The 25,905-nt window shown below is 44.5% G+C and overlaps 1 protein-coding gene across 2 annotated transcripts in view; it reads left to right on the top strand.

Annotated features, from left to right (window-relative positions):
• lama2 (laminin, alpha 2) overlaps positions 1–25,905 on the top strand; it is a 588,604-nt gene that overhangs the window by 236,516 nt on the left and 326,183 nt on the right. For both annotated transcript variants that reach the window (XM_041187590.1, XM_041187589.1), the window contains exon 13: positions 21,498–21,590. In XM_041187590.1, coding sequence (XP_041043524.1) covers positions 21,498–21,590 — 93 coding nt within the window. The remainder of the gene's footprint in view (positions 1–21,497; positions 21,591–25,905) is intronic.

The following is a 25,905-nucleotide window of genomic DNA, read 5'->3' as shown; positions in this document are numbered from 1 at the left end:
GGTTAAACGTTCACGCCGTATCATCTCAAACTCACCACATTAATTATATATTCCCGGGAAACATGCCGTTTGCATGGTGGACGGGCTCTCATTCACCTACCACACTATCATCACGCCATTACATCATTCCAGGCACCATATTTAAAGTCCAGGCACACGCACACATCTCAGTGCTTCTAGCCCAGGATTACTACAGGGAAGATGTCTACAAAAGGCAAAAAGACTGCAGCCACCAGGTTTAATGACACCTCACTGGAATGCCTTTTGGATGCTGCGGAGGCATGCCGTAGCAGCAGTGTGTACCATCTACAAGATTCACCAAGGCTCCTTTGACAGCCCCTTCCAAACCCATGACCCCTCCCATCTAGTAGGACAAGGGCAGCAGATAGATGGGAACACCTCCACCTGCAAGTTCCCCACCAAGCCACTCACTATCCTGACTTGGAAATATATCGCCATTCCTTCACTGTCACTGGGTCAAAGTGTTAGAATGCCCCTCCTAACAGCACCTTGGGTGTACCTATACTACATGGACTGCAGCGGTTCAAGAAGGCAGCTCACCACCACCTTCTCAAGAGCAACTAAGGATGGGCAATAAATGCTGGCCCAGCCAGTGAATCCCACATCCCATGAATGAATAAAAAAAAGGTCTTGGCCTTCCAGAGGACGTCAGCCAAGGTCATCACAGACAGGGTGTACCAGTCAGCAGGCTGCCCCAACCTCCGCTGTGGATGGCCGGGGAGCACCAATACATAGCAGCAGGGTTAGGAAATTTAAGAAGATGTAACTCTTTTGAGTTAAAACCAATAAAACCAAATTAACAAAATTGGGATAAATCAGGCACAGCCCCTAATTCAGGTCAGCTGTAAAACCAAGAACAAAGTTTAAAGGAAACTTACAAACTTTAAATCAAAATGTGATTAAAGGGGTCAACATAACACCCCAGACCCGCGGTGCCCACTGGGCACGGAAGGCCTCGAGAGTGCCAGCAGACACCGCGTGCTCCCTCTCCAGGGACATCCGGCAGCGAACGTACCGCGGAAGAGGGATAAGCAATCGGGCGGGACTCCCCCGTCGATTGCCCGCTGCCTGGACCTGTTAATGGCAACTTGGCCAGGCCCAGGAGCAGGTTTACGAGGAGGTCCTCCTCCTTCCCGACCCCCTTCCGCACCGGGTGCCCATAGATCAGGAGCGTGGGGCTGAAGTGCAAACAAAACATCAATAAAAGGTTTTTCAAATAACTAAAAAGGGAGTGCAGCCTACCGCACCCTATGTATGCATGGTCCACGGACTCCACAAGACTGCAAAAAGGGCATGTGTCCTGAGAGTCCGTGAACCTATGCATTCTCCTATTATAGGGGACTGCTGCATGCAACATCCTCCAACCCAGGTCCCCGATAGAAAGGGGGAGGACACCTCCGTAGAGGGCCTCCCATCGGCGGCCTCCGCTGCTGGACGGCAACAAGGCATGCCAGGGCGTGTCCGGGCGGCGGACAAGGGCGAGAAAATGGAAGGTATGCAGCAGCAGTCCATACAAAAAGCTCCTCTTTGCTGTGCCAAAAGGCACAGAGGTCATGTCCCCGAGGCGGCTCATATTGCGGGGCACCAGCACCCGAGGGAGGGTTCGGGGCTTGGGGCCAATGTGGAATTCCGTCCGAACAGGGGAACGCTCAGACGGAAGACCACCGCGCACCTGGGCCACCTCAAGACCTAAAATTACATCAGGTCCGAGCACGACCGTTCTCAGGTCTTGGATGGCATCGGCTGCGACCTGGACACTCACAGACGCGCGAAGCGCCAACTCCTGCGGGAGCATCCAGCCTAGTCCTCCGCCACCCAGCACGTCCCCGATCCTAGTCACCCCTGCGGCCACAGCCCTTCTCTCAACCAACCACTGAAAAGGACGGAGGGGCGGATTCCTGAGCAGCGGCTCTCTGATGATAGCCACTACTCCTGACGGGGGAGAGCTGCGTTGTGAGGCAACCATGTTCCAGACTTTGATCAGGTCCTGGTAAAAGACGGGCAACGCCTGCAAGGAGCCACCGAGGCCCCTCTGTTCTATAAACAGGAGCTGCACGTCATAATTCAGGCTGTGCACCTGACGGAAGAAATACGTCGTCAGGGCACACCATCTAGGAGGAGGCTCGACGTAGAGGTATCGCTGCAGGGTCTGAATGCGGAAAGTCGCCACCTGTGTGCGTAGGCACACTAGCGCCTGACCACCCTCCCTATTTTTGGCTAATTAGGCCAAGCCATTAAGAAGATGTAACTCTTTCGAGTACAAACACATTTCCATCTGTTCCTATTGAAGTTACATTGTTTCATAGTTTGCCATTGTGGGATTTGAACTCTTGATCTTGGGGTTACTAACCCAGTACCATAACCACTTGGCTATTTAGGCCAAGCCATTAAGAAGATGTAACTCTTTTGAATACAAACATGTTTCCATCTGTTTTGGATGAAGTTACGTTGTTTCATAGTTTGCCATTGTGGGATTTGAACTCTTGATACTCTTTTGAGTAAACCTGTTTCCATCTGTTTCAGATGAAGTTACATTGTTTCATAGTTTGCCATTGTGAGATTTGAACTCTTGATCTGGGGGTTACAAACCCAGTACCATAACCACTTGGCTATTTAGGCCAAGCCTAATAGTTTGCCATTGTGAGATTTGAACTCTTGATCTTGGGGTTATTAACCCAGTACCATAACCACTTGGCTATTTAGGCCAAGCCATTAAGAAGATGTAGTTGCATAGCCTGGGCATGAGTGTTAAGTACTTGTATATACTGTTAACTATTGTCAATAAATGCCCAATAATGACTCCCCGCCTTTGGCTCCTTGTTCTGATGAGCAGTGTTCATGTCACGCAGATGTGAAACATTTCTGCACAGATAAAGGCAGGTGTCTCAGTCTGGGGCCTCTTCCCTGTGCAGTGTATAAGCTTCAGACCATAGTGATGGTCTGGCTTCATACTCATTGGACGCATTACTGATGCCTGCACCCCGAAGGTGCTTGTCATTGTTGCCAGAATGTCGTGGGCGGGAGTCACAGAGTTCCGTCATTCTCTCTGTGTGCTCTCAGCACCTTTAAGGTGGGACTGGCCCCCATCCCTTCAGCAAATGTGACCAGTGATACTGTGCTCCTGAAGGGGTCAGGTGCTGAAGGCTGACAAAGGATCAGATACTTTGAAAGTTTCATGGTTACGTCTCTATGATATGACCATGATCACAGAGTGCAAGCAGGCTTCCCTCGGCCAGGCAGGAGTCAACACATTCTCAGAGGCTATTTGAAGACCTATGGAGTGTCGTCACTGCATATTGTCCTCATCCTCCTGCAATCGAGTAACTTTTAGGGCCTCCACTACATCTCCATGATGGGAGCATTATCGCAGAGGGTATTCGCGCTGCCAGAAGCCAGACTGGAGTCAAACGTTCATAGATGCATGTGAGGATCTATGGTGCCTCCTCACTGCATGTTGTCATCATCTTCCACAAACTAGCAGCTATGACAGACTCCCAAGTGCGCCTGCCTTGCCTGACCAGTGCAAGGGCCCCACCCCCCTCATCATCGCCTCCGTGGACCTCCACACCTTCATACCCATCGGGGTCCTCCTCATTGGAAGAGACTTCCAGCTCCTGCATCCCCTCCTCAGTTAGCTCCTCTCCCTGTTGCAGCGCCAGATTGTAAAGGGTGCAGCAGACTACGACGATGCATGACACCCTCTGTGGATTATATTGCAGGGCTCCACCAGACTGGCCCAGGAACCAGAACGTCATTTTCAGCATCCCGATGGTCTACTCCACCAAGTTGCGAGTTGCAGCATGAGCCTTGTTATACCGTCGCTCTGCTGCAGTCTGAGGCCGCTGCATGGGTGTCATCAGCCACATCATCTGCAGGTAGTCCTTGTTTTTGAGGAACCAATCCTGCAGTTTCTGTGGACCCTGGAAGATTTCAGGGATCTGTAACTGACTGAGAATGTAAGCGTCATGCACACTCCTTGAAAACCGTGTGCAGAGCTTCAGGATGTGTTTGTGGTGGTCGCACATCAGCTGCACATTCAGTGAATGGAATCATTTGCGGTTGAAATAGTTGACCCCTTTATGCGATGGAGATCTGAGCACCATGTGAGCGCAGTCGATGGCGCCCTGCACCTGTGGAATACCTGAGATCCGGGCAAATCCAATCACTCTTGCATCCTGGCTGTCCTGGTCCCAGACAAAATGCACAAAATTGTGTGTACTTGTGAAGATGGCATCCATGACCTCATGGATGCATTTGTGGGTGGTGGCTTGTGATATCCCATAGAGATCACCTGTGGAGCCCTGAAAGGAGAAATTGGCATAGAAATTGAGTGCCACTGTCACTTTCATGGCCCCCAGCAGTGGATGCCTTCCATGTCCCTGTGGCAACAAATAAGAACATAAGAACTAAGAGCAGGCATAGGAAATTCAGCCCCTCGAGCCTTCCCCACCATTCAATACGATCATGGCTAATCTCATTTCGGCCTCAACTCCAATTTCCCACCCTCTCCCCGTAACCTTTCAACCAGTTACTAATTAAAAATCTGCTGATCTCCTCCTTAAATTTATTCAGCGTCCCGGCATCCACTGCACTCTGAGGTAGTGAATTCCATAGATTCACGACCCTTTAAGAAAAGTAATTCCTCCTCATCTCTGATTTAAATCTACCACCCCTTAGCCTAAAACTATGGCCTCTGGTTCTAGAATGCCCCACAAGGGGAAACATCCGCTCCACGTCTACTTTGATTATCCCCTTTAACATCTTATATACCTCAATTAGATCTCCTCTCATCCTTCTAAACTCGAATGAGTATCGGCCCAAACTACTCAATCTCTCCTCATAAGACAAGCCACGCATCTCTGGAATGAATCTAGTGAACATCCTCTGAACCACCTCCAATGCAACTACATCCTTCCTCAAGTAAGGGGTCCAAAACAATGCACAGTATTCCAGGTGTGGTCTCACCAATGCTTTGTACAGTTGCAACAACACTTCCCTCTTTTTATACTCTATTCCTTTAGCGATAAATGCCAAAATTCCATTTACCTTCATTATCACCTACTGTATCTGCATACTAACTTTTGGAAATTCATGTACGAGGACACCCAGATCCCTCTGCACTGAAGCATTCTGAAGTTTCTCTCCATTTAAATAATAAGTCGCATTTTTATTCTTCCGACCAAAATGGATAACCTCACATGTATCCACGTTAAACTCCATCTGCTAAATTTTGGCCCATTCACCTAACCTGTCCATATCTATTTGTAAATTTCTTATTTCTTCATTGCAACATACTTGCCCACCTATTTTGGTGTCATCTGCAAATTTAGCTATAGTTCCTTCTATCCCTGAATCCAAGTCATTAATATAGATTGTAAATAGTTGGGGCCCAAGGACCAAAACCCTGTGGCACCCCACTAGTTACAGCTTGCCATCCAGAAAAAGACCCATTTATCCCGACTGTCTGCTTTCTGTTGGTTAGCCAATCCCCTATCCAAGCTAATATATTACCCCTAACTCCATGTGATCTTATCTTGTGTATTAACCTTTTGTGCTATACCTTACCAAAGGCCTTCTGGAAGGCCAGATATACTACATCTACAGGATCCCCATTATCCACTCTGCTTGTCACATCTTCAAAGAACTCTAGCAAATTAGTCAAACATTATTTACTCTTCATAAAACCATGCTGACTCTGATGGATTGCATTTTGACTTTCCACTACTACCTTAATAATGGATTCCAACAATTTCCCAACGACAGATGTTAAACTAACTGTTCGATAGTTTCCTACTTTCTGCCTCCCCCCCCCCCCCCGCTGCCCTTTTTGAATAAGGGCGTTATATTAGCATTTTTCCAATCCACTGGAACCTTTCCAGAATCCAGGGAATTTTGGAATATTATAGCCAATGTATCCACTATCTCAACTGCCACTTCCTTTAAGACTCTGGGATGTAGGCCATCAGGTCCTGGGGACTTGTCACCCTTTAATCCAATAGTTTGCTCAGTACTTTTCCTCTAGTGATGATGATTGTTCTAAGTTCCTCCTTCTCTATACCCTCTGCATTACCTGTTACTTTTGGGGTGGTACTAGTGTCCTCCACCATGAAAACTGAGGCAAAATATTGATTAAGCGTCTCTACCATTTCTAGGTTCCCCACTATTAACTTCCCAGTCTCATCCTCCAAGGGACTAATATTCACTTTAGCTACTCTCTTTCCTTTTATATACTCGTAGAAGCTTTTGCTATCAGTTTTTACATTTTGCGCTAGTTTTCGTTCATAATTTACCTTTGCTCTTTTTATTATTTTTTTAGTAACCCTTTGTTGACCTTTAAAAGTTTCCCAATCTTCCAGCCTGCCACTGACCTTTGCAATTTGGTTTGCCTTAGTTTTTGCCTTTATGTTATCTTTAACTTCCTTGCTTAGTCATGGATACGTTGTCCCCCTCTTACCATCTTTCTTCCTCTTTGGAATATATTTTACTTGGGGGGAATTGAATATCTCCTTAAATATCTGTCACTGTTCATCAACTGTCTTACCTCGTAGTCTTCCTGCCCAGTCTACTCAGGCCAAATCTACCCTCATGCCTCTCTAGTTATCTTTGTTTAACTCCAGAACCCAAGCTTGGGACTCAAGTTTCTCGCTCTCAAACTGAACTTGAAATTCTAGCATGCTATGATCACTCTTCCCTAGAGGAACCTTTCCTATGAGATCATTAATTAATCCCATCTCATTACACAAAATCAAATCCAGAATAGCCTGCTCCCTGGTTAGTTCCACAACATATTGCTCCAAGAAACATTTTTTATGAACTCTCCTTCGAGGCTACCCTTGACAATTTGATTAGTCCAGTCTATATGCATATTAAAATCACTAATGATTATTGTCGTGCCTTTCTTACATGCTCCCAGTATTCTCTGGTTTTTATTGTGCCCTACTGCAGCAGCTGACAGATGTGACTGACCAGTTCCCTGGACATGCGCAGTGTTTGGCGATATTGGTTTTTGGTCATCTGCAGGAATGAAATGCGGCATCTATAGACACCGGATCTAACTAGGCATCGACCAGCGATGGCTCACTATGGCTCTTAGGCAGTGTGTGCTGGATTCCCAGCTGCCCATTCTTCCTGAGGGTGCTGCTCCTCCCTCTGCGCAGCCAGGCACCTCAGTTGCTCTCTTCTCAGTCATCTTCACTCTCTGTAAGCCACGATGCATACAGCTAGTTCACCAGGCTCCATGATCCTGCTGTACTCCTCCTGCAGGATGAAAGAGAACGACATGTGGTTTGACATGGGTGCAATAAGAACCTGTTTTAGTTAAGTCAGAAGGCCCCTTAACGCGTCCGGGAGAGTGCTGGCCGCCATTTGGATGGCCAGAGTTTAGTGCGCTGCATGGCCACCCAAAACCCCACCCACCTCTGCCCCATTCCACCCGACCGATTGGCGGAGCTTTGCCCATTGGACTGCATGCTGTGCCATCAGCTCAGGCACAGGTATTCTCCTAATCCATGCTGCAAGGCTGCACTGTTAGCTTGAACCATTAGGGGGACTGGTCCAAACTGGGATGCTGACATTGCAAGGGGCTTTGAGCACCTCTACCAATGACTGCTCCATGGCCAGCTTTATCAAGGAGATTGTACAACATGCCCAGTCGTCCAACTGTTCTGCAGTCCACCAGAATGTTCATTAGTTTGCAGTCTGAGGGATGAAAAGCTCTGGAGCACTTGGTGGCACTTTGATGCCTCTGTGTTGCTTGAGTGGGCAGAGAAGATTTGAGGTTCCTGACTTCCGATGGCAGGAAGATGGTGGGCAGAGCAGATGATCACAAACTGGTTTTGCAACCTTGTGAAACTGACTTTTGGCCTTCTTGCCATATTGTCCGCTCATGCCACCAAACGTGCTCGACGCCAGTGGACAAGGAAAATCCCTGCCACAGTCTCCATCATTTGTGCAATCCACAATTTCAAAAGTAGCTCCCTATAGCAGGCAAATGGAGCCAAACATTTGATATTTCTACTGAAGTTAATTGCAATTACAAGGTGCTGCTTATAACTTACAGTCCTGGCTATTTCAGCATGGAATCTTCCTTTTAACAGACTGTGCAGCTTTAATAACTGCAGGATTTCATCCCTCAGTCAATTTCTGGGCACAGCTTGAAAGTTTGTTTTTCTTGCTTTGCTGGTTTCCTTTCTCAGTGTGCACTCTGTTCATATGGATTGAAGGGCAGCCTCCCGTAGGAGAGCCAATGGGGAGCATCTTGTAGAAGCACAAAATGAGAGGGTAGAGGCAGTTCAAAGGTGAATCAATAGTGTTATGGATAGGAGGGGGATTAATTTAAACAGCCCTGATTTCTCCTCTCACTTCCCGTCCGTAAACAGAGAGGTGTTTTTGATTTCTTATTTCCCCCATTGTAAGTGGTGGCATGTTTTCCCCAACCCTTCAGTTTGGATTGATCCAATCCTCTATTAATAACCCCACAGCAAACTTGAGATAAGGTAAAATAAGAGGATTGGTTTATTTTACACACAGGCACAAAATGCAGGAAGAGGTTTTCATAACATCTGCCCCTTTTTGCACTCACTCATTAAAATAGGGATTAGAGAAAGAATGGGGTACAGGGCAAAACCATGATAAAAGTAAGATTTATGATTTCACGTGAATCCAGAGTCCAGAATCCAAAGGTCCAGTGGGGTATTCCTTCAGAGATTAACAGGCTGAAACTGTTGCAGGTTGATCCGTCTTTCCAGAAGCGAGGACTGCCACAATGGGAGAAGGCACGTAGAGGTGAATTAGCCTTGAAGGCACAGAAACAGATGTTTTAATGTTCCAGTAGTTCACAGTGTAGATAAGGGCCAGGAATTTTATCTGGACAGAGCCCTTTCCGCTGCTACCTGTTAAATGATACAATGGTAGACTGCTTGGGTTCAGTTCTACATGGCAATATTACAGGTTCTAGCAGCTTGGGGAGGTCATGTGACTTACCTCCCAATTTTTCTCCTGGGTGTTGGACAAAGGATGTATTTTCTCAAGTATAGAGTTTTGAGGTGTTTATTAAAGGAGACGGAGTCCCTTTTGTCCTCTGCAGACATACCATCTGCGTTGGCCGGAGCTCTGCCTTAGAAATGTAAAGGGGGTGTTGGTGCATTTCTTTGGAATTTGATTGTCAGCAATCACAGAGGGCATTAGCACCTCTTTAAAGATAACAAGGTCCCTGCTGGCTTCAGAAGGTTAGAAATACCTCTGCTAGGAGTCATGACTAGTCAGGGTAAAGCCTTGTCCATTTTAAAAATAAAAATAATAACTTTATAAAGTAGCCTGGCTGACGTGTATAAACTTATATATATATATATATATATATATAATTTTTTTCTTCCTGTCTTCTGGCTTGGACAATGGGCTGACGAAATGCTGATTGCAATGCAGCAGTAGCTTCTCTTATGAATGCTTAGACCTTTGCTTCTCCTGTCTGGACAAGCCAAGAGGCTGGATGGATAAGGACTTCAATGTTTCAATGTTCTTTCTGAATCTCTTTCCATACAATCAGTGGGCATGTTGAAAGAGAACCCAGAAGAAAAGCGCTGGTGTTGCAGTTATCTCTGTAGACAGCAACATTTCTGTACCCTTGTTTCTTTCCATCTAATTATTGTGCAAGTGTCAAATATCAAGTAGAGTCAAAAATGCAGCCTACAGCCAATGCCCCTCAGGCCAATGATCGCAATAATGAATGACCACTGCTATCTTAGCAGCCTTTGATGGATGCAAAGCTACAGACATCTCCCATTCTCCAATCATTGGGAGAGAACTTCGCAGAAGGTTAGGGAGTGAAAAATCACATTATACACCAAGAGTAAACTACAGTGTGCCAAATAGTACCAACGCAGCAGTATACATCTTTTCATTTGCATTATGTCCAGGAAGTGTTCCTATAATAATATTGTAGAATGGAACCCCCAGTAAGATGAATGACTTGCTTGCCACTTTAAGGATAACTCATAGCAATGGTGAAGGCATGTACTTCCAGGAAATGAGTACAATGCTGGGAGAGAACAATCATATTTGATGTGACAGACTCATGAGATATCAGGCATATCTCCATTCGTGGCACTGTTGCCTCTGAGAACCAAGGTTCTGGGTTCAAGTCCCACTTCAGGACTTGACCACAAAATCAAACATGATGCTTGAGATGAAGAAGAGCAGGGGAGTTTTCTCCAGTTTCCTGGCCAATATTTATCCCTCAATCACCATCACAAAAACAGATGATCTCAATCTTTATCTGAGCTTGCTGTGAAAAAATTGGCTTCTGTGTTTCTTACATTACAACATTGGTAACAATTCTTAAGTACTTAATTAGTTGTAAAGTGCTTTGAAACGTCCAATGGCCATGGCAGGTGTTATATAAATGCAAGTCTTTCTTTTTTGATACATGAATCATATTTTATTAGATACTTTGGTTGCTAACAGTTCTTGTTCAGCATTTCAATGCTCAGTATCCTCTATGTCAATACCATCCTTTCTGACAGCTTAATGTGTGTTCTATGGTGCACAGCAAAGTTGTACAAAATACAGAAAGCCCCAGTGATACATAACATTCTGGCTAAGGCATCAGAATTGTTTCAACATTCCTATGGTTTAAGACAAGAAAGTTCTGCATAGTCAGCATTGGGAGCTAGGTACCAAATTAAGAAGCAGAGCCTCAAAGTTAATAATCTATGGATTATTATCTGAGCCACGTGCCAATTGGCATAGGGCAAATAAGATTAGAGAGATGAATGCATGGCTCAAAGACTGGTGTGGGAGAAGTGGATTCCAGTTTGTGGGGCACTGCCACTAGTACTGGGGAAAGTGGGGGCTGTACCGTTGAGACAGCTTACACCTGAACCATGCTGGGATGAGTTTTCTTGCGAATTGTATAGCCAGGAAAGCAGAAAGGGTTTTAAGCTAAATCGTGGGGTCAATGAATCAAATGTGGGAAGATGTGGTAAATTAGAGTAGAGACAAGTTAAGAGAGGATGATATTCATTTGGGAAATGATAGGTCATGACAGGAAGGGACAGAGAGTACAAGTCTAAGAGTAAATTGATAGATAAGGCTATTGGTTACAAAAATAATAAAAAGACAAAACTTAATGCTCTGTATCTGAATGCACATAGCATTCAAAACAAAACAGATGAACTAACATAGAGAGATAAATAAGTATGATATAATAGCCATTACAGGGACATGGGTACAGGATGGGATAGATTGGGACCTGAACATTGAAGGGTATGTGACTTGTGAAAGGCTAAGAAGTTAGGAAAAGATGGAAAGGTGGCCCTGTTAATTAAAGATGACATTAACACAGTAGAGAGGGATGGCCTAAGTGCAGGAAACCAGGATATAGAAGCAGTTTGGGTAGAGTTCAGGAATGATAAAGGTGAAAAGTCGCTTCTGGGAGAGGTGTACAGAAGCCCTAATAATAATCACTTACTACATTTAACTATACCAACAAAACTATTACACCATAGTGTGTGTGCATTAACCATGAAAATGTTTGCACAAGTCTTTTATAAAAATAGAGTTCATTCCAGTCCATTCTCTAGTTGACAATATTCAAGTTCTTTTGAATTTTAAACTCTTGACAACACACCTGCAATCAAATTTTCTCATCCAGCCACATGTATAATTTCTAAATTGAATGGTTGCAATAATAAATTCCACCTCTGTTCCGAAACTTTACTGGACACTTCAAAGGATTGTGGTCAGCATATATAACTGCCTCTGAAGAATTGTTTGCAACATACACTTCAAAATGCTGCAAAGCTAACACCAAACTTAAAGTCTCTTTCTCGATAGTTGAATATTTCATCTAGTGTACATTCAACTTCTGTGAGAAATATCCTGCTGGCTTCTCAATTCCTAGTTCATCATCTTGTCACAATACAGCACCAACACCGACATCACTGGTATCAATAGCCCCACCTTAAACTGCTTTGTATAATCAGGTGCTGATAGAACAGGTGTAATTGTTAGTACAGCATTCAAGCTGTCAAATGCATTCTGACGCTTCTGTATCCATTGGAATTTTCTGTCCCTTTTTAACAATCCAGCCAGCGGAGCAACTACACTGCTGAAGCTTGGCACAAATTTCCGATAAAATCCACTCATGCCTAGAAATCTCAAAACTTCCCATTTCACTGTAGACAGCTGGAATTCCACAATAGCTTTTACTTTTGCATTTCATGGAGCCACTTGACCATGTCTAACAGTGTAGCCTAAATATGCAACTTGTGCTTTCGCAGATTTATTTTTAGCTAAATTCACAACAACTTGACCTCCTGCAGTCAATCAAATAATTCCTTTAAATGTTGTAGATGTTCCTCATACATTTGACTGAATACTATTGAGTCGTCAATATAAACAGCACAATTGCTCAATCCCTCAATCACTTTGTTTGTTAGTCTTTGAAATGCTGCAGGTGCATTTTTCATACCAAAGGGCATTACTTTGCATTGATATAAACCATCCAGTGTCACGAAAGCTGATACAATTTTTGCCCTTTCCGATAAGGGCACTTGCCAATATCCTCACAGAAAGTCCATTTTTATGATAGACATTGATTGTCCCGCTTTTTCGATACAATCCTCTAATTATGGAGTAGGATATGAATCTGCTTTAGTTACTGCATTCACTTGTCAGCAATCTTTGTGATTCACCCGGTTTTGGCACTATTACATGGGTGAAATCCAATTGCCGTAACTGGGCCCTCTGATGTAATTTTGAAGCATAAATTAATTGGCCAGTCAGCATGAAATCGCGGTCGAGGCCCACCCAATCGCAGGCCGCGATTGGCTTCCCGACCGCTCCTGGGCCTACCTGCCGAGCCCGCCCGATGGCTGGAAAATCCTGGGCTAGGTCTTTCACATGTCACTATTGTCACTGGAAACTGAACTGTCTTTTGCCTATAAGACATTGGTAGTCTGGTGATGCCCTTTACCTTTATAGATTCTCCAGTGTATGCCTTCAATTGAATGGCTGTCCGCTCCAGATACCATGGCTGGGAATCTTCATTTAAGTATCTTAATGTATATTCTCCCAACTCTGTGGTTGAGGCTCCTGTATTTACCACCATTATTAGTGGCTTCCCATTCACTTGGATTGTGACAGTGATAGGTTTGGCTTTTACAGCGGTGATGTTGTGCAGGGAACAGATGCCAGTATCAGCAGCTTCAGGCTCTGCTGTATTATTCAATTCATTCATATTGGTTTGCTGCATTATGGGCTGTTTCGACTTTGCCCTGCATTACCTTACTATGTGACCTTTCTTATGACAGTAATGGCATTCTGCCTCCTCAAATCTGCAGGTGTCATGAACATGGTCACCTCCATATCTATAACAGATTAACCTTGGAGTGGCTGCTGTAGTGTTTCTATTAGGCCTTTTCACGTTTCTGAGAGCTGACATTGCCTCTCGCTTCACTGCTGTGTTCCTAGTTTTTGCGCCACGCCTGGCGGTAGGTTCCTGCCCCATGTGAAGAACAGCGCCATATTGTATGTGTTGCAACGCCTGTGAATCTCTTGCAGCACTTTCCATGGCAAGTGTTATTTCCAAGGTGTGCTTCAAATCGATGTCGACCTCTACGAGTAAAAGGCACTAAATGGCGTTGTCGTGAACTCCACAAACTAATCGGTCCTGTAGCGTATCATTTAGTGTGTCCCTGGATCCGCAGTGTTCTGTCAACTACTTCAGCCTCGCTATATAGGTTGCGATGGAACCTCCTGGGGCCCTAACTCTGGAATTAAACTTAAACTTTTGCATTGTTACGGATGGCTTCGGCTGGTAATGCATTCTCACAAGATCCACTCGTTCATTAAAGACTTAGAATTGGGTGCATTCAGGGCCATCAGACTGCGAATGAGATTGTATGTCTTGCTACCACATATACTCAAAAGGATTGCTTTCTGTTGCTCTTCTACGGTAATTTTGTTCACTACAAAATAAAAACCAAGGTGCTCTACATACTTGGTCCAGTCTTCCATAGTCGCATCATAAGGATCGATTCTGCCGAACAGTGGCATGAATGGTGAGCAGTCTTTTCTTTTCACTTTAGATTCAATGTCCTCCCTCACATTAGCAAGGTGGGTTGCAGCATCAGAGCTATTTCATTGTTGTCGCCAAATGTAATGACTTTGCATACCGGACAGGTTTCAAGAGGTTTATTACAGACGAGCTTTTCTGAATCTCAAGCTTTAACAGGATCCTTGACAGGAAGCTCCACCCCCTGGATTACCCGCGCTTAGAGCTCATTGGTCAGAGCCTCCAAGAGCATCATGTGATGATAGACTGTAGGAGAGGCAATACCTTCAGTTACTGCACCTTCATCCACTTATTTAATCCTATTTTGAATATTGGCAAAGGGAGGAGTTTAAGGGGGTTATTGGGAGCAGGTTGTGAGGCTGCGGATGGGATGTATAGAATTGGAATGGAACATGCTGGTGTGGATCCACATTCTACGACATGTCGGGAAGATAATTGTGCTCGCTGACAAGGTAATTTATTCTCATTTACTTGCTGCTGTTTGTGATTTACTGCAGGGTTTGGAATTAACTTGAGCGGTACACGAAGATCACGGGCCATTAGATTCCTGACCTCAAAGCTGGCAGCACTATGGCGAAGCCTCAGGTTCACCTATGGAAGTTAGCCATATTGTACTTACCTTAAATTGTTGTTCACATTGATGGAAGAAAGGGGGCGAGGAGTCCAATGCTAGAGTGCAGCAGGAGACTTCTAAGAATGGGGAAGTAATCTACCTTTCCGCTCACAGCAGCAGAGGGGCAGATATTGGGGTGACCTCTCAGTAAGGTATGCTGAGGATCATTGTTGCTGGGTCAAAGGGAAGGGTCCCATGGAGGTTAACTCCAAGGACAGTGCACAAGAAAAGGAGAGACCATTGGCCATGGGTCTCATCCATCCAATCTTCCCGGATCCCCGTGCAGCAGATGAGTGACGCCGAGGGAAGGAGGACCAGGCTCCTGAGGCGCCACTGCAGCAGCAGCAAGCTACAGAAGCATGCAGAAGGAATCAGCAGTATGTAGCCATGCCAAAAAGGGCCCAAATGCGGCTCAGTGTGTCCTAGACTTGCCTAAATTACCTGCAGATGTCCAAGTGAAAATATCAACAAAGACAAAAGCTGCCAAAGGCCAGCACTGACCTGTGTGCCATGCAGCAAGATGATCCATGATCCACAGGCCTCAGTGGACACCCAGTGCCCGTGGCCCTGAAGATAACTGTTGCATTCAATTTTTATGCAATCGGCTCTTTCCAGGGATCTAATGTGAACATGTATGGGGTCTCAAAGGCAGCAGCTCTTCACTGCATCAAGGAAGTGGCCAATGCCCTGTTAAAAAGTGCTGGCAATGATGTACACTACTGAATCACCCAGACAGTCATTGCTGGATTCCCCCAATTGCAGGGTGTAATTGACTGCACACATGTGGCCATCAAGGCTCACATGGACCAGCCAGCGGCCTTCATCAACAGGAAGGGCTTATATTTGCTCAATGTACAACTGGTCTGAAACCATTAAAAACAGATCCTTCAGGTGTGTACATGGCTCTTGGGGAGCAGCCTTTTTGCAAACTGTTTGCAAACTAAGGCAGTTCCAGGTGCTATAGCTATCCTTGAGAAGGTGCTGGTGAGCCACCTTCTTAAACCAATGCAGTCCATGTAGTATGGGTACTCCCACAGTCATAGCCTGCAAGACTCTGTGAAAAACCCTCCTTTCTAGCTAACTAGTGGCTCCAGGCTGTCATTTTAACGAGCCACTGCCAGTTAATTCACTTATTCTGTTTCAGGTGACTGGTGGATTGTAAATGAAGCCTGGGCCTGAAATTTATGACAGTGGGCGGAATTTTATGCTGGATGGATTTTATGGTCGTGCCGATGTCAATGGACTTTTGAACAGCTCACTGCATTTTACAGCACCGCCCCCATCACGACAGGGTCATAAAATTCAGTCCAGTGGAAGCATTCTGTAGTCAGCCTTGTCTAAACATAAAAAGGAAGGGAGATGGGATGTATCTCAAGGTCTTGGGGAAGAGTGGATGCCATGCTGTGCAGCATGGCTTCAAGCAGCTACAGAAGGACACTATGGGGCTGACTTTTTCTTTCTCTGACCGAGTGTAAGATTGCACTTGACTGGACTTAGGTCACCTGTAGTTCTGGCTTGAGGACTGAATTCCCAGTCCTGGCTTACTTCCAGCACAGGAATGGCCCTTGGAATGGGCATGTATCTATAATTACAGGGGGGTGGGGGGGTGTGGGGGGGTGGGGGGTGGGAAGTGCAGTGTTGCTGTAGACTGAGAGCTCTACAAAGCCATAATGGCCTCTTGCTTCATGTCCTCTACCACTGAATAAAAGGAAGTAAAAACAGTGAGTTAAAAAAAAAATGAGGGACACATACACTCCAATCTCAGTAACAATCTGCTGATATGCTTCCACTTGCTGCAGATGAGAACTCACCACCTCGATTTGAGGATTCTCCTGGAAATGCAAATGAGGTCCCAAGGGTTTTGCCTCCTACTAGTACCCATGCTCATGTAGTTCAGGACTTCAGAATCACATTGAACCCTCTGTCCTAGAAATTTGTTTGTTCTGCACACTTTTTTCTGGCCTTAAATAGGTGTCTAAGCTTCCAACATTATAGGCAGGAGGTGCATGAGCATTACATGTGCACCCTCAGACATATTGGTATAGGCAAAAGAATTACCATCCAGGATAAACACCTGAAACAGGTGTTAATATGGAAGTAAAGGGCCTATTGCATCTGAGGCCCCCAATACAAAATTGGTTTGGCCTGATCGCAGCCAGGTCTGGTGCTTGCTTGCAATTTCTTGCATCAATTCATTATATAAGCATTTTGTCTTCTGCAACACCATTGTCAATCTTTTTTTAATGAATATATTTAAAATTAAGCCAACAGAAAATAATACTTTTGAAATTATGAATCTAGGGAATTTCAGTGCTTCCTTTCTAGACTGATGAAAATGCTTGTAATTTAATTGCTTTTCAGAGCAATAAATAGTGAAGACTAAACAACTAGTTGAATTGTCAACCAAGGTAGCTCAACAAAGATATTAATAGGCTATGCTGCCTGCCTGCATCCTGTTTGTGGAAGTTTACAATGCTTGCAAAAACATTTTTTGTTTGGACTTTTTCATTAAGAGTTTAATTTCCAGTTTGCTTTGTAATTTTCACTTATGCTGGATCAACATCCTGTGAAAATCCTCCAGTCATCTCCCAACTAAGAATGCTCAGACTTTAAAAAAAAATTTTTACATTGTAGAATTATGAGAATCAAATGAGTGACCTGATCAGGTCCACTTTGACATTTCCTATTTCAATAAGTAAGGATTTTATTTTTGGCTCATGATTATTGTTTAAAGTTGCTGTAAATCATAATGTAATTTCTCCAGAGGAGATGTCCCACAAAAACAGTTTTAAGATAATTATCTTGCGCATTAGTAAGTAGAAACTGTTTTATGTATAAATCACATTGAAATTAACTTTGTGGCAGTCTTTCTCTAATTTTTCATCCACTTCTTAAGACAGTTTCATTGCAGTAGAGCTCTTCAGTGCCAGTTGCTTTCTGCTGCCTTGCCCAGATGGTCAGATTTCATGTTTGATCCTTTATTATGATTGCTGACAGGCTACTTAACTACATAGGCCATGATATTTGATGCTCATGTCATCCTTGTGATGTTTACACACATATACCTTCAGTATAGGGCCACGGTAGTAGGAATCTTTCTTAATTTCCTTGCCTAACCAGTGTCCTTGTGGCAAGTTATAGCAGCTCTGGCGTCACTTTGGGTAAAATCCGAGAATTGAATCTTGAACTGGCGCTTATTTTTTGGCAATGAAGAATTAGAAGAAATTGTATCATTCGCTTATTCTGCTATTTCTGAAAAATAAGAGTTCCAATTATTCTCCTGTATCAAAATTGTTCACTAGTCAAGAATCATCCTAGAGCAAAAAGATCACTTCAGCCTCTTTTCTCTACCATCAAGAGTCTCCTCAGTCCCCTCCACCATTACCTTCTACTAACATAAGAAGCTCATGGACTTCTTTGGATGCTTTCAGTCTTAATGACAATCAGGTGTCTCTTGTGTTTCGCCTCTTCCCCATGCTCACCAAGTCAAACCACCTTCCGGGTCTCCTTTTATCGAAGTGGCTTTATCTAGCTTCTCCTCTCATAATACTTTCTCTGAGGAGACCCACTTCCTAATTTCCAGACTCTATTCCCACTAAACTGCTATCAACCAAACTTCCTTTCCATAGCCTCATGTTTGCCAACATTGTAAATTCTTCCCTGTGTGTAGATGGTCTTCCGCTCCTTTCCAAAACTAGATTTGCCATCGTCTCCTGCAAAATAAACACTCTCACACACACTGTCCTTCAAATCAACCACTGAGTCTTAACTTTTGTTTCTTCTCCAAAGGTGCTACAATGTGTTGTTGCCTCCCAAATCTGTGTCTATCTGTCTCCACATTTGAATCTATTCAACCAGGTTTCCACCCATGCCTCAGCATTAAAATGATCCTAACCTGGTCATAAATGATATTCCCTTTGATTGTGACTATGGTAAACAATCCTTCCTCATGATCCTCAACCTTTTTGCAACCACTGACACAACTGACCACTCTATATTCCTCCGGTGCCTTTTCTTCTTTGTCCAGATCAGTGCAATGACCTCCCTTTATTCTGCTCCTACTTGTCCAATTGTAGCCAGAGCATCTCCCACAATGGCTTTTTAGTATAGAAGTTCCTGAAGGGTCTATCCTCCTCTACATACTGTACTTTGATAACATCATCCAAAGAAATGGAGCTGGCTACCACAAGTACACTCAGCTCTACCCTTTCACTGCCTCTATGTTGTCAGATTGATTGTCTGACATCCAGTTTTGAATTTGAATTTGAGTCTGCATTTTCCTCTAGTTAAACATTGAGACGACTGACGCCATTACCTTGACTTCCGCTACAATCTCTGTACACCTCCCACTGAATCCAGCTTCATCCCAGGCTACTGCGTCAAGTTGAACCAAGCTGCTCTCAGATTTGGCATTCTGTTATCCCCCAAACTAAGCTTCCAACCTCATCACAAAGACAGCCTATTTTCACCTCCACCTCAGCCCACATGCCTCTGAAATCCTCGTGCGTGCCTTTGTCACCTCTGGACTTGTCTATTCCAATGGTCTCCTGGATGCCCTACCATCCATCACCCCGCAGAAACCTCAGTCCATCCAAAACAATACTGACCACAGCCTGACCCACACTGTCCTATTCATCTGTCACTCTTAATCTTGCTGGCCTACATTGGCTCCCAGTCCTTCAATAGCCCAAATTTAAAATTCTCATCCTCATTCACAATATCACCCATATCTTTATTAGCTCTTTCATTTCGACAATCCTCCAAAACTCTCTGCTACTCTGACTCATGCTCTTCTACAAATCTCCCTCCCCATTCTTTCACCATGGCAACCATGCGGTCAATTGTCTGGGTCTCTCGCTGTAAATGTTTTTGCCTCTCCACTTCTCCCTCCATCTAACCACAATAAATAAAAAATGATATGTCCAATTTACAAAGGCATTCCAATGCAGCATTCAATCTTTCTTAGCTGTAGCTATTCATGTTGTCCTTGAATCATTTTTCTAATCATATATTTATCCAGCATTTTTTTTACAATACTTATTAGTAGCACAGCACTGATTGTGCGTGTGTGTGTGTGTGTGTGTGTGTGTGTGTATATGCATGTATGTGTTATACCCAATTTGTGAAACTGCCCATTTCCACAGACGAATGACATGGAACTTGTTCAGGTACTCCACGAAAAGCAATATGAACCAATAACTTCTGTTCTTCATAGTCTGCCTGTCAACCAGGTCTACTTGTCCATGTTCATTCAAGTCATTGACAGAGGTCTCACAACCACTCCTGTTGCTGTCTCCTGCCTGCGGCACTTTTTTATACATCTCTCACAGCGATTGATGTACTGTCCTATAAGAGATCGTGGGATATTTGCATACTTTTTAGAAAGTTTCTTATGAGTCTTCTTTTCACCACCATGGCCAGTTTCAATGTGTCTTGTTGCAAGATGTCTAGGGCTGCTTCCTTGGTAGCCACATACTTACCATTGCTCTTGGTAACCTTGTCCACACCACCGAGAGAAGTAAGCACAAAATTTCAGGATGTGATATTTGTCTCTTGGGATTTTCTGTCCAGTTTTGCCATGCTTGAGGATAGCAATGATCTTCTGTTCATATTCAGCAGACCAGAAAACAGTACAGCTCCCAAAACAGTCATCCATCTTCAGCGTTTGCAGGGGTTATGCTAGTAACAATAGATTTCTATGCCAAATACTGGTTCTACAAAAAGTGTGAATGCCATCACATTTTCATCTGCTTACAGCAAAGCAGAGATGAACTTGTCACCATTGAACTGTTAAGTCTTACTTGCCATATGAGCCTTTGAAGTCAACACCATGTTAATTTCACTTCCAGCATGGAATTGCACACCTTCTATCACCTACTGTGTGAGCTTTTGAAGTCAAATAGGCAGATATGAACTGATTGTTTTGAAACTTATATTAAATTTTACACTTTCCACCAACTATCATTTGTGCCTTTGTGGACAAACTTGCTTTCCCAAATTTACAATGTTCAATGCTCTTTAGCTCTGAAGAAGAGTCATATGGACTTGAAACATTAACTCTGTTTCTCTCTCCACAGATGCTGCCAGACCTGCTGAGTTTTATCAACATTTCCTGTTTTTTATTTTACAATGCTCATGCTGTTATTGGGCAACTTAGTACATGATGTTAAGCTTATACACTGCAACAGGCTTGAGCAACAATTCCATGAATAAGATTTTAAAACTCGTATATAGCACTGGCCATTTCATGAAGGAGGCAGTTAAACTGCCTATTTCATGATCTATGCAATGGGTTTATCCAGTTCATGAAATGGGTTCTGCCAGTGCCCTTTTCTTGATATGGGCAGTTTCACAAATTGGGTGTAACACAAATCATCAATTTCTAACTGTTGTCTAAAAGCAACACAACTTCCCATGTGTAAAAAACTTGTTGATAATTCAGAAATTGCAATGTTTCAGTGAAGTCTTGTTAATAGTGGTGCTGTAAAAGTTATAGTCTGAAATAAAAATAATTAGGCACATTAGTGCACAAAGTTCAATTCAAGACCTTGATATTCTCATTTATTACAATGAGTTATCATTATATCACAGATAAATTAGCAAAGTTATCATTTTACATTAAAATGCTTCTTGAGACTGACATACATATGAAAAATGACAACAATTTAAAGATTAACGTGGGTTTTATTCTCAGATTTTGCAATGCCCTACGAGAACATCTCAAGTGCATGTTTTAATCAGTATGAGAGAACTTTCTAAAAACATATTATTGTGCTTCTCTGACTCCAGCTGACAGCCTATGGAGGGAAATTGATTTTCACCATCTCTGCTGACTCCACAGGATATCTGTCTCACAATCAAAAGTCTCAAATCTTCTTAGAGGTTGGTGTTTATAATTCACTTTGTTTGTGTTTTTCAAATTAGAGGCCGATTCTTTTTTTAACCTTTTTATTTATTGTTAAATCACACAAAGAACAAGTGCATCAGTTATTATCAAGCATTTATTAAAATGTTCATGAAACAAGAATAATGCAGAAGCATAAGGGAATTGTTACTAATGATCCAGTCTGGTCATTTGGAAGCTATAAGTTGAAATTAATTTTATTTGAAGTGTAGGACATGTAAGAAAATCCTTTTATCTCATAAAATCATTGTTTAATCATGAACGATGCTCATTTTCACTATCCCAGCCTTGAACCAATATTTATATATATGTGAGGTATTGATCTAATTACACTGAGGCATATTGTCCTCTCTTCATTAACCTTAATGAAAAGTAAATGTGAATTTAACACTCTCATCTCTGAGTCAGAAGGCTCCTGTCAGAGAGCTGAGCATTGAAACAGTGCTGTCAACTCGGTGCTTACTGAGTGAGTGCTTGGGTGCTGTATTGTTGGGGGTGCCATCTTTTGGATGAAGTAATAAACATGCTTCTTCTATAAATTTCTCTCCCTATTCTCTCACCATAGCAACCATGCTGTAAATTGTCTCAGCCTCATTCTCTAAATACTTTGCCTCCAAATTACAATAGCATATTGTAAGTCCAAGTTACAATGGCATTTCAATGCAGCATTCAAACTTATTTACCAACTTTTTTTCATGTTACCATTCTAAGATGTCACGACACCATTGGAAGAAGATAGGGGTCCTCTCCCAATGTCATTCTCAATGTTTATCTCTTAATAAGCACCAATGAAACAATTGCTTGGACATTCATTGAATTGTACTTCAATGCGAAGCACTTTGGGATGTCCCAAGGTGTGAAAGGTGCTTTATAAAAGCAAGTTATTTATCCTTCCTTCCTGTAATTAGGTCATCTTTTACACTGTTATGGTGATTCATATTCTCTAAAAGAGTAAATTAATAAATAAATGTAGAGAAAGTAAACATGCTGATTTTATAAGTGCTTACGTGTTAGTCCTGGATGCATATTGCCAGCAATTCCAGAATGCTGGTAAGAAGCCCACATAGACCTACATCTAGTTCAAACAGCTGAAACAAATCACTTTCGCCCATGGGTAAGGCCCCTAAGAATCCCACTCGCCTGTGAGGGATTGTATGTGTTGGTATTGATTGGAGGAATTCAAAAATTGCTTACCCTCCAACTATGGACGCACTTAGAGGAGCAGAGAACCCTCACAGCCCGGCATGCAGCAGGCACAGCAGGCAGCTAATCTTATCCATAGGACTGAAAAGTCAGACAGACCTTTTCCAAACCATTCCCATGGGCATTGGAAAGATAAGCAGGGTGATCTAGATAGGAAAGACTGCCCCCACCCAGAAAAGAAAACACAAAGCAGGGAGCAAGAAGCCTCCCTGCAGCACAAAGGGAGAACCCCAGAGACAGGTATGTTCCCATTGCCATAAAATTGGCCATTCCAGACCTGAGTGCTGGAGATTGCAAGGGAAGCCTGTAGGTCTAATAGGGCTCCATATGAATAGTCTCCTGAAGGATGCCCCAGTAGATAGTGCAGCAGAGCAGGCAGAAGCTCTCACTACCAAATCTTACCCCTTGAAGGGCATGGTGCTGTGTGTGTCTGAGCCGGACAAACTCCAACAGAGCTTCTGGAGTCTTCTCCCTTCAGGAACAGTGTCCTCTACCTGTCCCGAAATGTGAGCAAGTCCATTGTACTGTTCCGGGACATAGGCAGCGTGTGTGCTAGCACCTGAGCTGGACACTGAACCGGAATTCCCTAAAGAGGACAAAGTCCCTTTAAAACACCCCAATCTCCTGACAATTAGACTAACCACAGTCCCTGGGTTTGAATAGCTGAACCCAAGGATTACCAAGGTGGGCATGGAGGAGCTAGGCTGGTCAAGAGCAGCTCAGCCCCATGATCAAAAACACTGGCACTCACAGCGTGAGATGTCCAGCATTCCCCTGTGGATAGCCCAGAGCAGCTTGACCATCACTCACCCATTGAATGGTAACCACCCAGTAACATCCCTCAGATTCTTTTGAAGATACTTGATCAGGAGTTGAACAGGCAGAGTTCTGAAACCAGTAGCTTTGCTTATCCCGAACAGGGGAAACTCAGGGCCACAATTTTCAGGTCAGCGTGCGGGGGTGGGGGGCTGACGTGTAAAATGATGCGCAAAATGATCTCTGATGCGCGCCTGCCATTAATTAATGGGCCATTTAAGGCCCTTGAGCCAGTAATTGACGCTGATTTTTCGGGAACTGCGATCTTCAGGTCATCGCATGGGCTCAACAGGCAGGCGGGTAGGACACATTTTTTATAAACCTCATCCACGAGCGGGATAAGAAGGGCGAGTGGGATTGCGAGTGTTATTTGTCAGACATTTACTTGCCTGTGTGAGCAGCAATACTTCAAAACTCTTCACAGCTGCTTGGACAGGAGTAACAAGCTTCAGGTCAGGACTCTGGAGTAAACGTCATTTTTGGGGCCTTGCTTGTTTCAGGAAGTCTTCCCTTGGCCTGGGAATGGGAGTTGTGCTCTCCACTGGAGGGACCTCCTCTAAGGAGGAAGGGAGGGCCAGAAGGGGGAGGAGGCCAGGAGCCCATATTCAGCCGCCTGGGGAGCCACCTTTGGGAGAAGCGCAGGCACAAGGGGTGCAGGGCCAACAGGAAGTACAAGGCAGAAGGGGCCACAGAAGACACCATTATCCTACTGCCAGGGTTTACAGGCGACGAAGCAGCTACCTCAATAGATCTGAGGTGCAGTGCCGAGGGAGGCTCCATCTCTTAAGGGAGACCATGACCTCCATTTGTCAGATGATAGGCCCTGAGATCTGTGCCAATTGTGTGGGTGGGCACCCCATGCCAGTGGTGTTGAAGGTCTGGCTGCCCTCAACTTCTATGCCCCCGGCTTTCTCCAAGGGTCGGTGGGTAATCTTTGCGGTGTTTCCCAATCACTTGCCCACATTTGTGCCAAGCAGGTGACAGACGCTATGTTCAGGCATTCATTGACCTTCATCCACTACCGCTGGGACAAGGCCAGCCAGGTACAGTGACCCAGAGGCTTCGCAGCCATTGCTGGCTTCCCCCGCGTCCAGGGTGCAATAGACTGTACACATGTGGCCATCAAGGCGCCAGCAGGTGAGCCCGGTGCTTTTGTCAACAGCAAGGGCTTCCACTCCATGAACATGCAGATAGTGTGTGATCACAGGATGCAGATTCTGCAAGTCTGTGCAAGGTACCCAGGCAGCTCCCATGATGCTTACATCCTTAGATACTCCCAGGTGCTGGAGCTCTTCGATGCTCCAGCCCGGCTGGATGGATGGCTGCTGGATGACAAGGGCTATCCCCTCAAAACGTGGCTCATGATGCCTCTCCGCCATCCAAGAACAGAAGCTGTGCAGCGGTACAATAGGAGCCACAGCACTGCAAGGGCTGTAGTGGAGAGAACCATCGGTCTTCTCAAGATGCACTTCCGATGCCTGGACCGTTCGGGGGGCGCACTCCAATAACCCCAAGATTGTGTGTCGCTGATAGTGGTTGCATGCTGCGCTCCCCAGAATCTGGTGCTAGAAAGGGGGGACGCAGTGGAGGAAGAAGATGTAGGCGCAGTTGCTCTGGCTGCACACGATGAGGCCAGTAGTGAGTCCAAGGATGAGCACACTCAGGAGAATGCTGAGGGGGTGATGCTGACCCGGGCATCCTCCAGGGAGGCAGGGACATCCAGGAGGCTTTAATCCAACAAACCTTCAGCTGGCCACCACATATGAACCTCCAATACACGCCAGGGCTGCAGACTCCATACTCGATACTGAGAGCAATATCTGCCTGGTTAGGTACATTAACTATGTGCCTTGTCAATAAAACTCAATGACAAACAAGTCACTCATAACATCATGGGTCCCTGTCCACCTGTAGAAGTAAGGGATCACCCTCAGCAATGTTCACACATGAAGCATTTAATGAATTAACAAAATAAAGCAGAAAAGAAACTGAATGCAAAGGTGTTCAACATCACATCAACTTGTCATCAACTCATAGCGGGGCAACATAAAACCACCAGTGAAAAGCCCATGGTGTGCCTAAGGTGCCTTAAGATTACATTTCCGGGTGCTACATCTAGCTGCTTCCCCCTCGCTGGCACTGGCATTCGAGACAACCTGCTCACTGTGCTGTCCTGTTGTCCTCGATGACCTTGGCGGGTGTCCCCTGGCCCGTGGAGCCTTTCATGGCCCCACTTGGGAGGGAGCGGCCAGTTCCACGGCTGGCATCTCCCCA

Source organism: Carcharodon carcharias, chromosome 5 (assembly GCF_017639515.1).
Source record: "Carcharodon carcharias isolate sCarCar2 chromosome 5, sCarCar2.pri, whole genome shotgun sequence".
Lineage (NCBI taxonomy): Eukaryota > Metazoa > Chordata > Chondrichthyes > Lamniformes > Lamnidae > Carcharodon > Carcharodon carcharias.
This window is presented reverse-complemented; position numbering and strand designations above follow the sequence as displayed.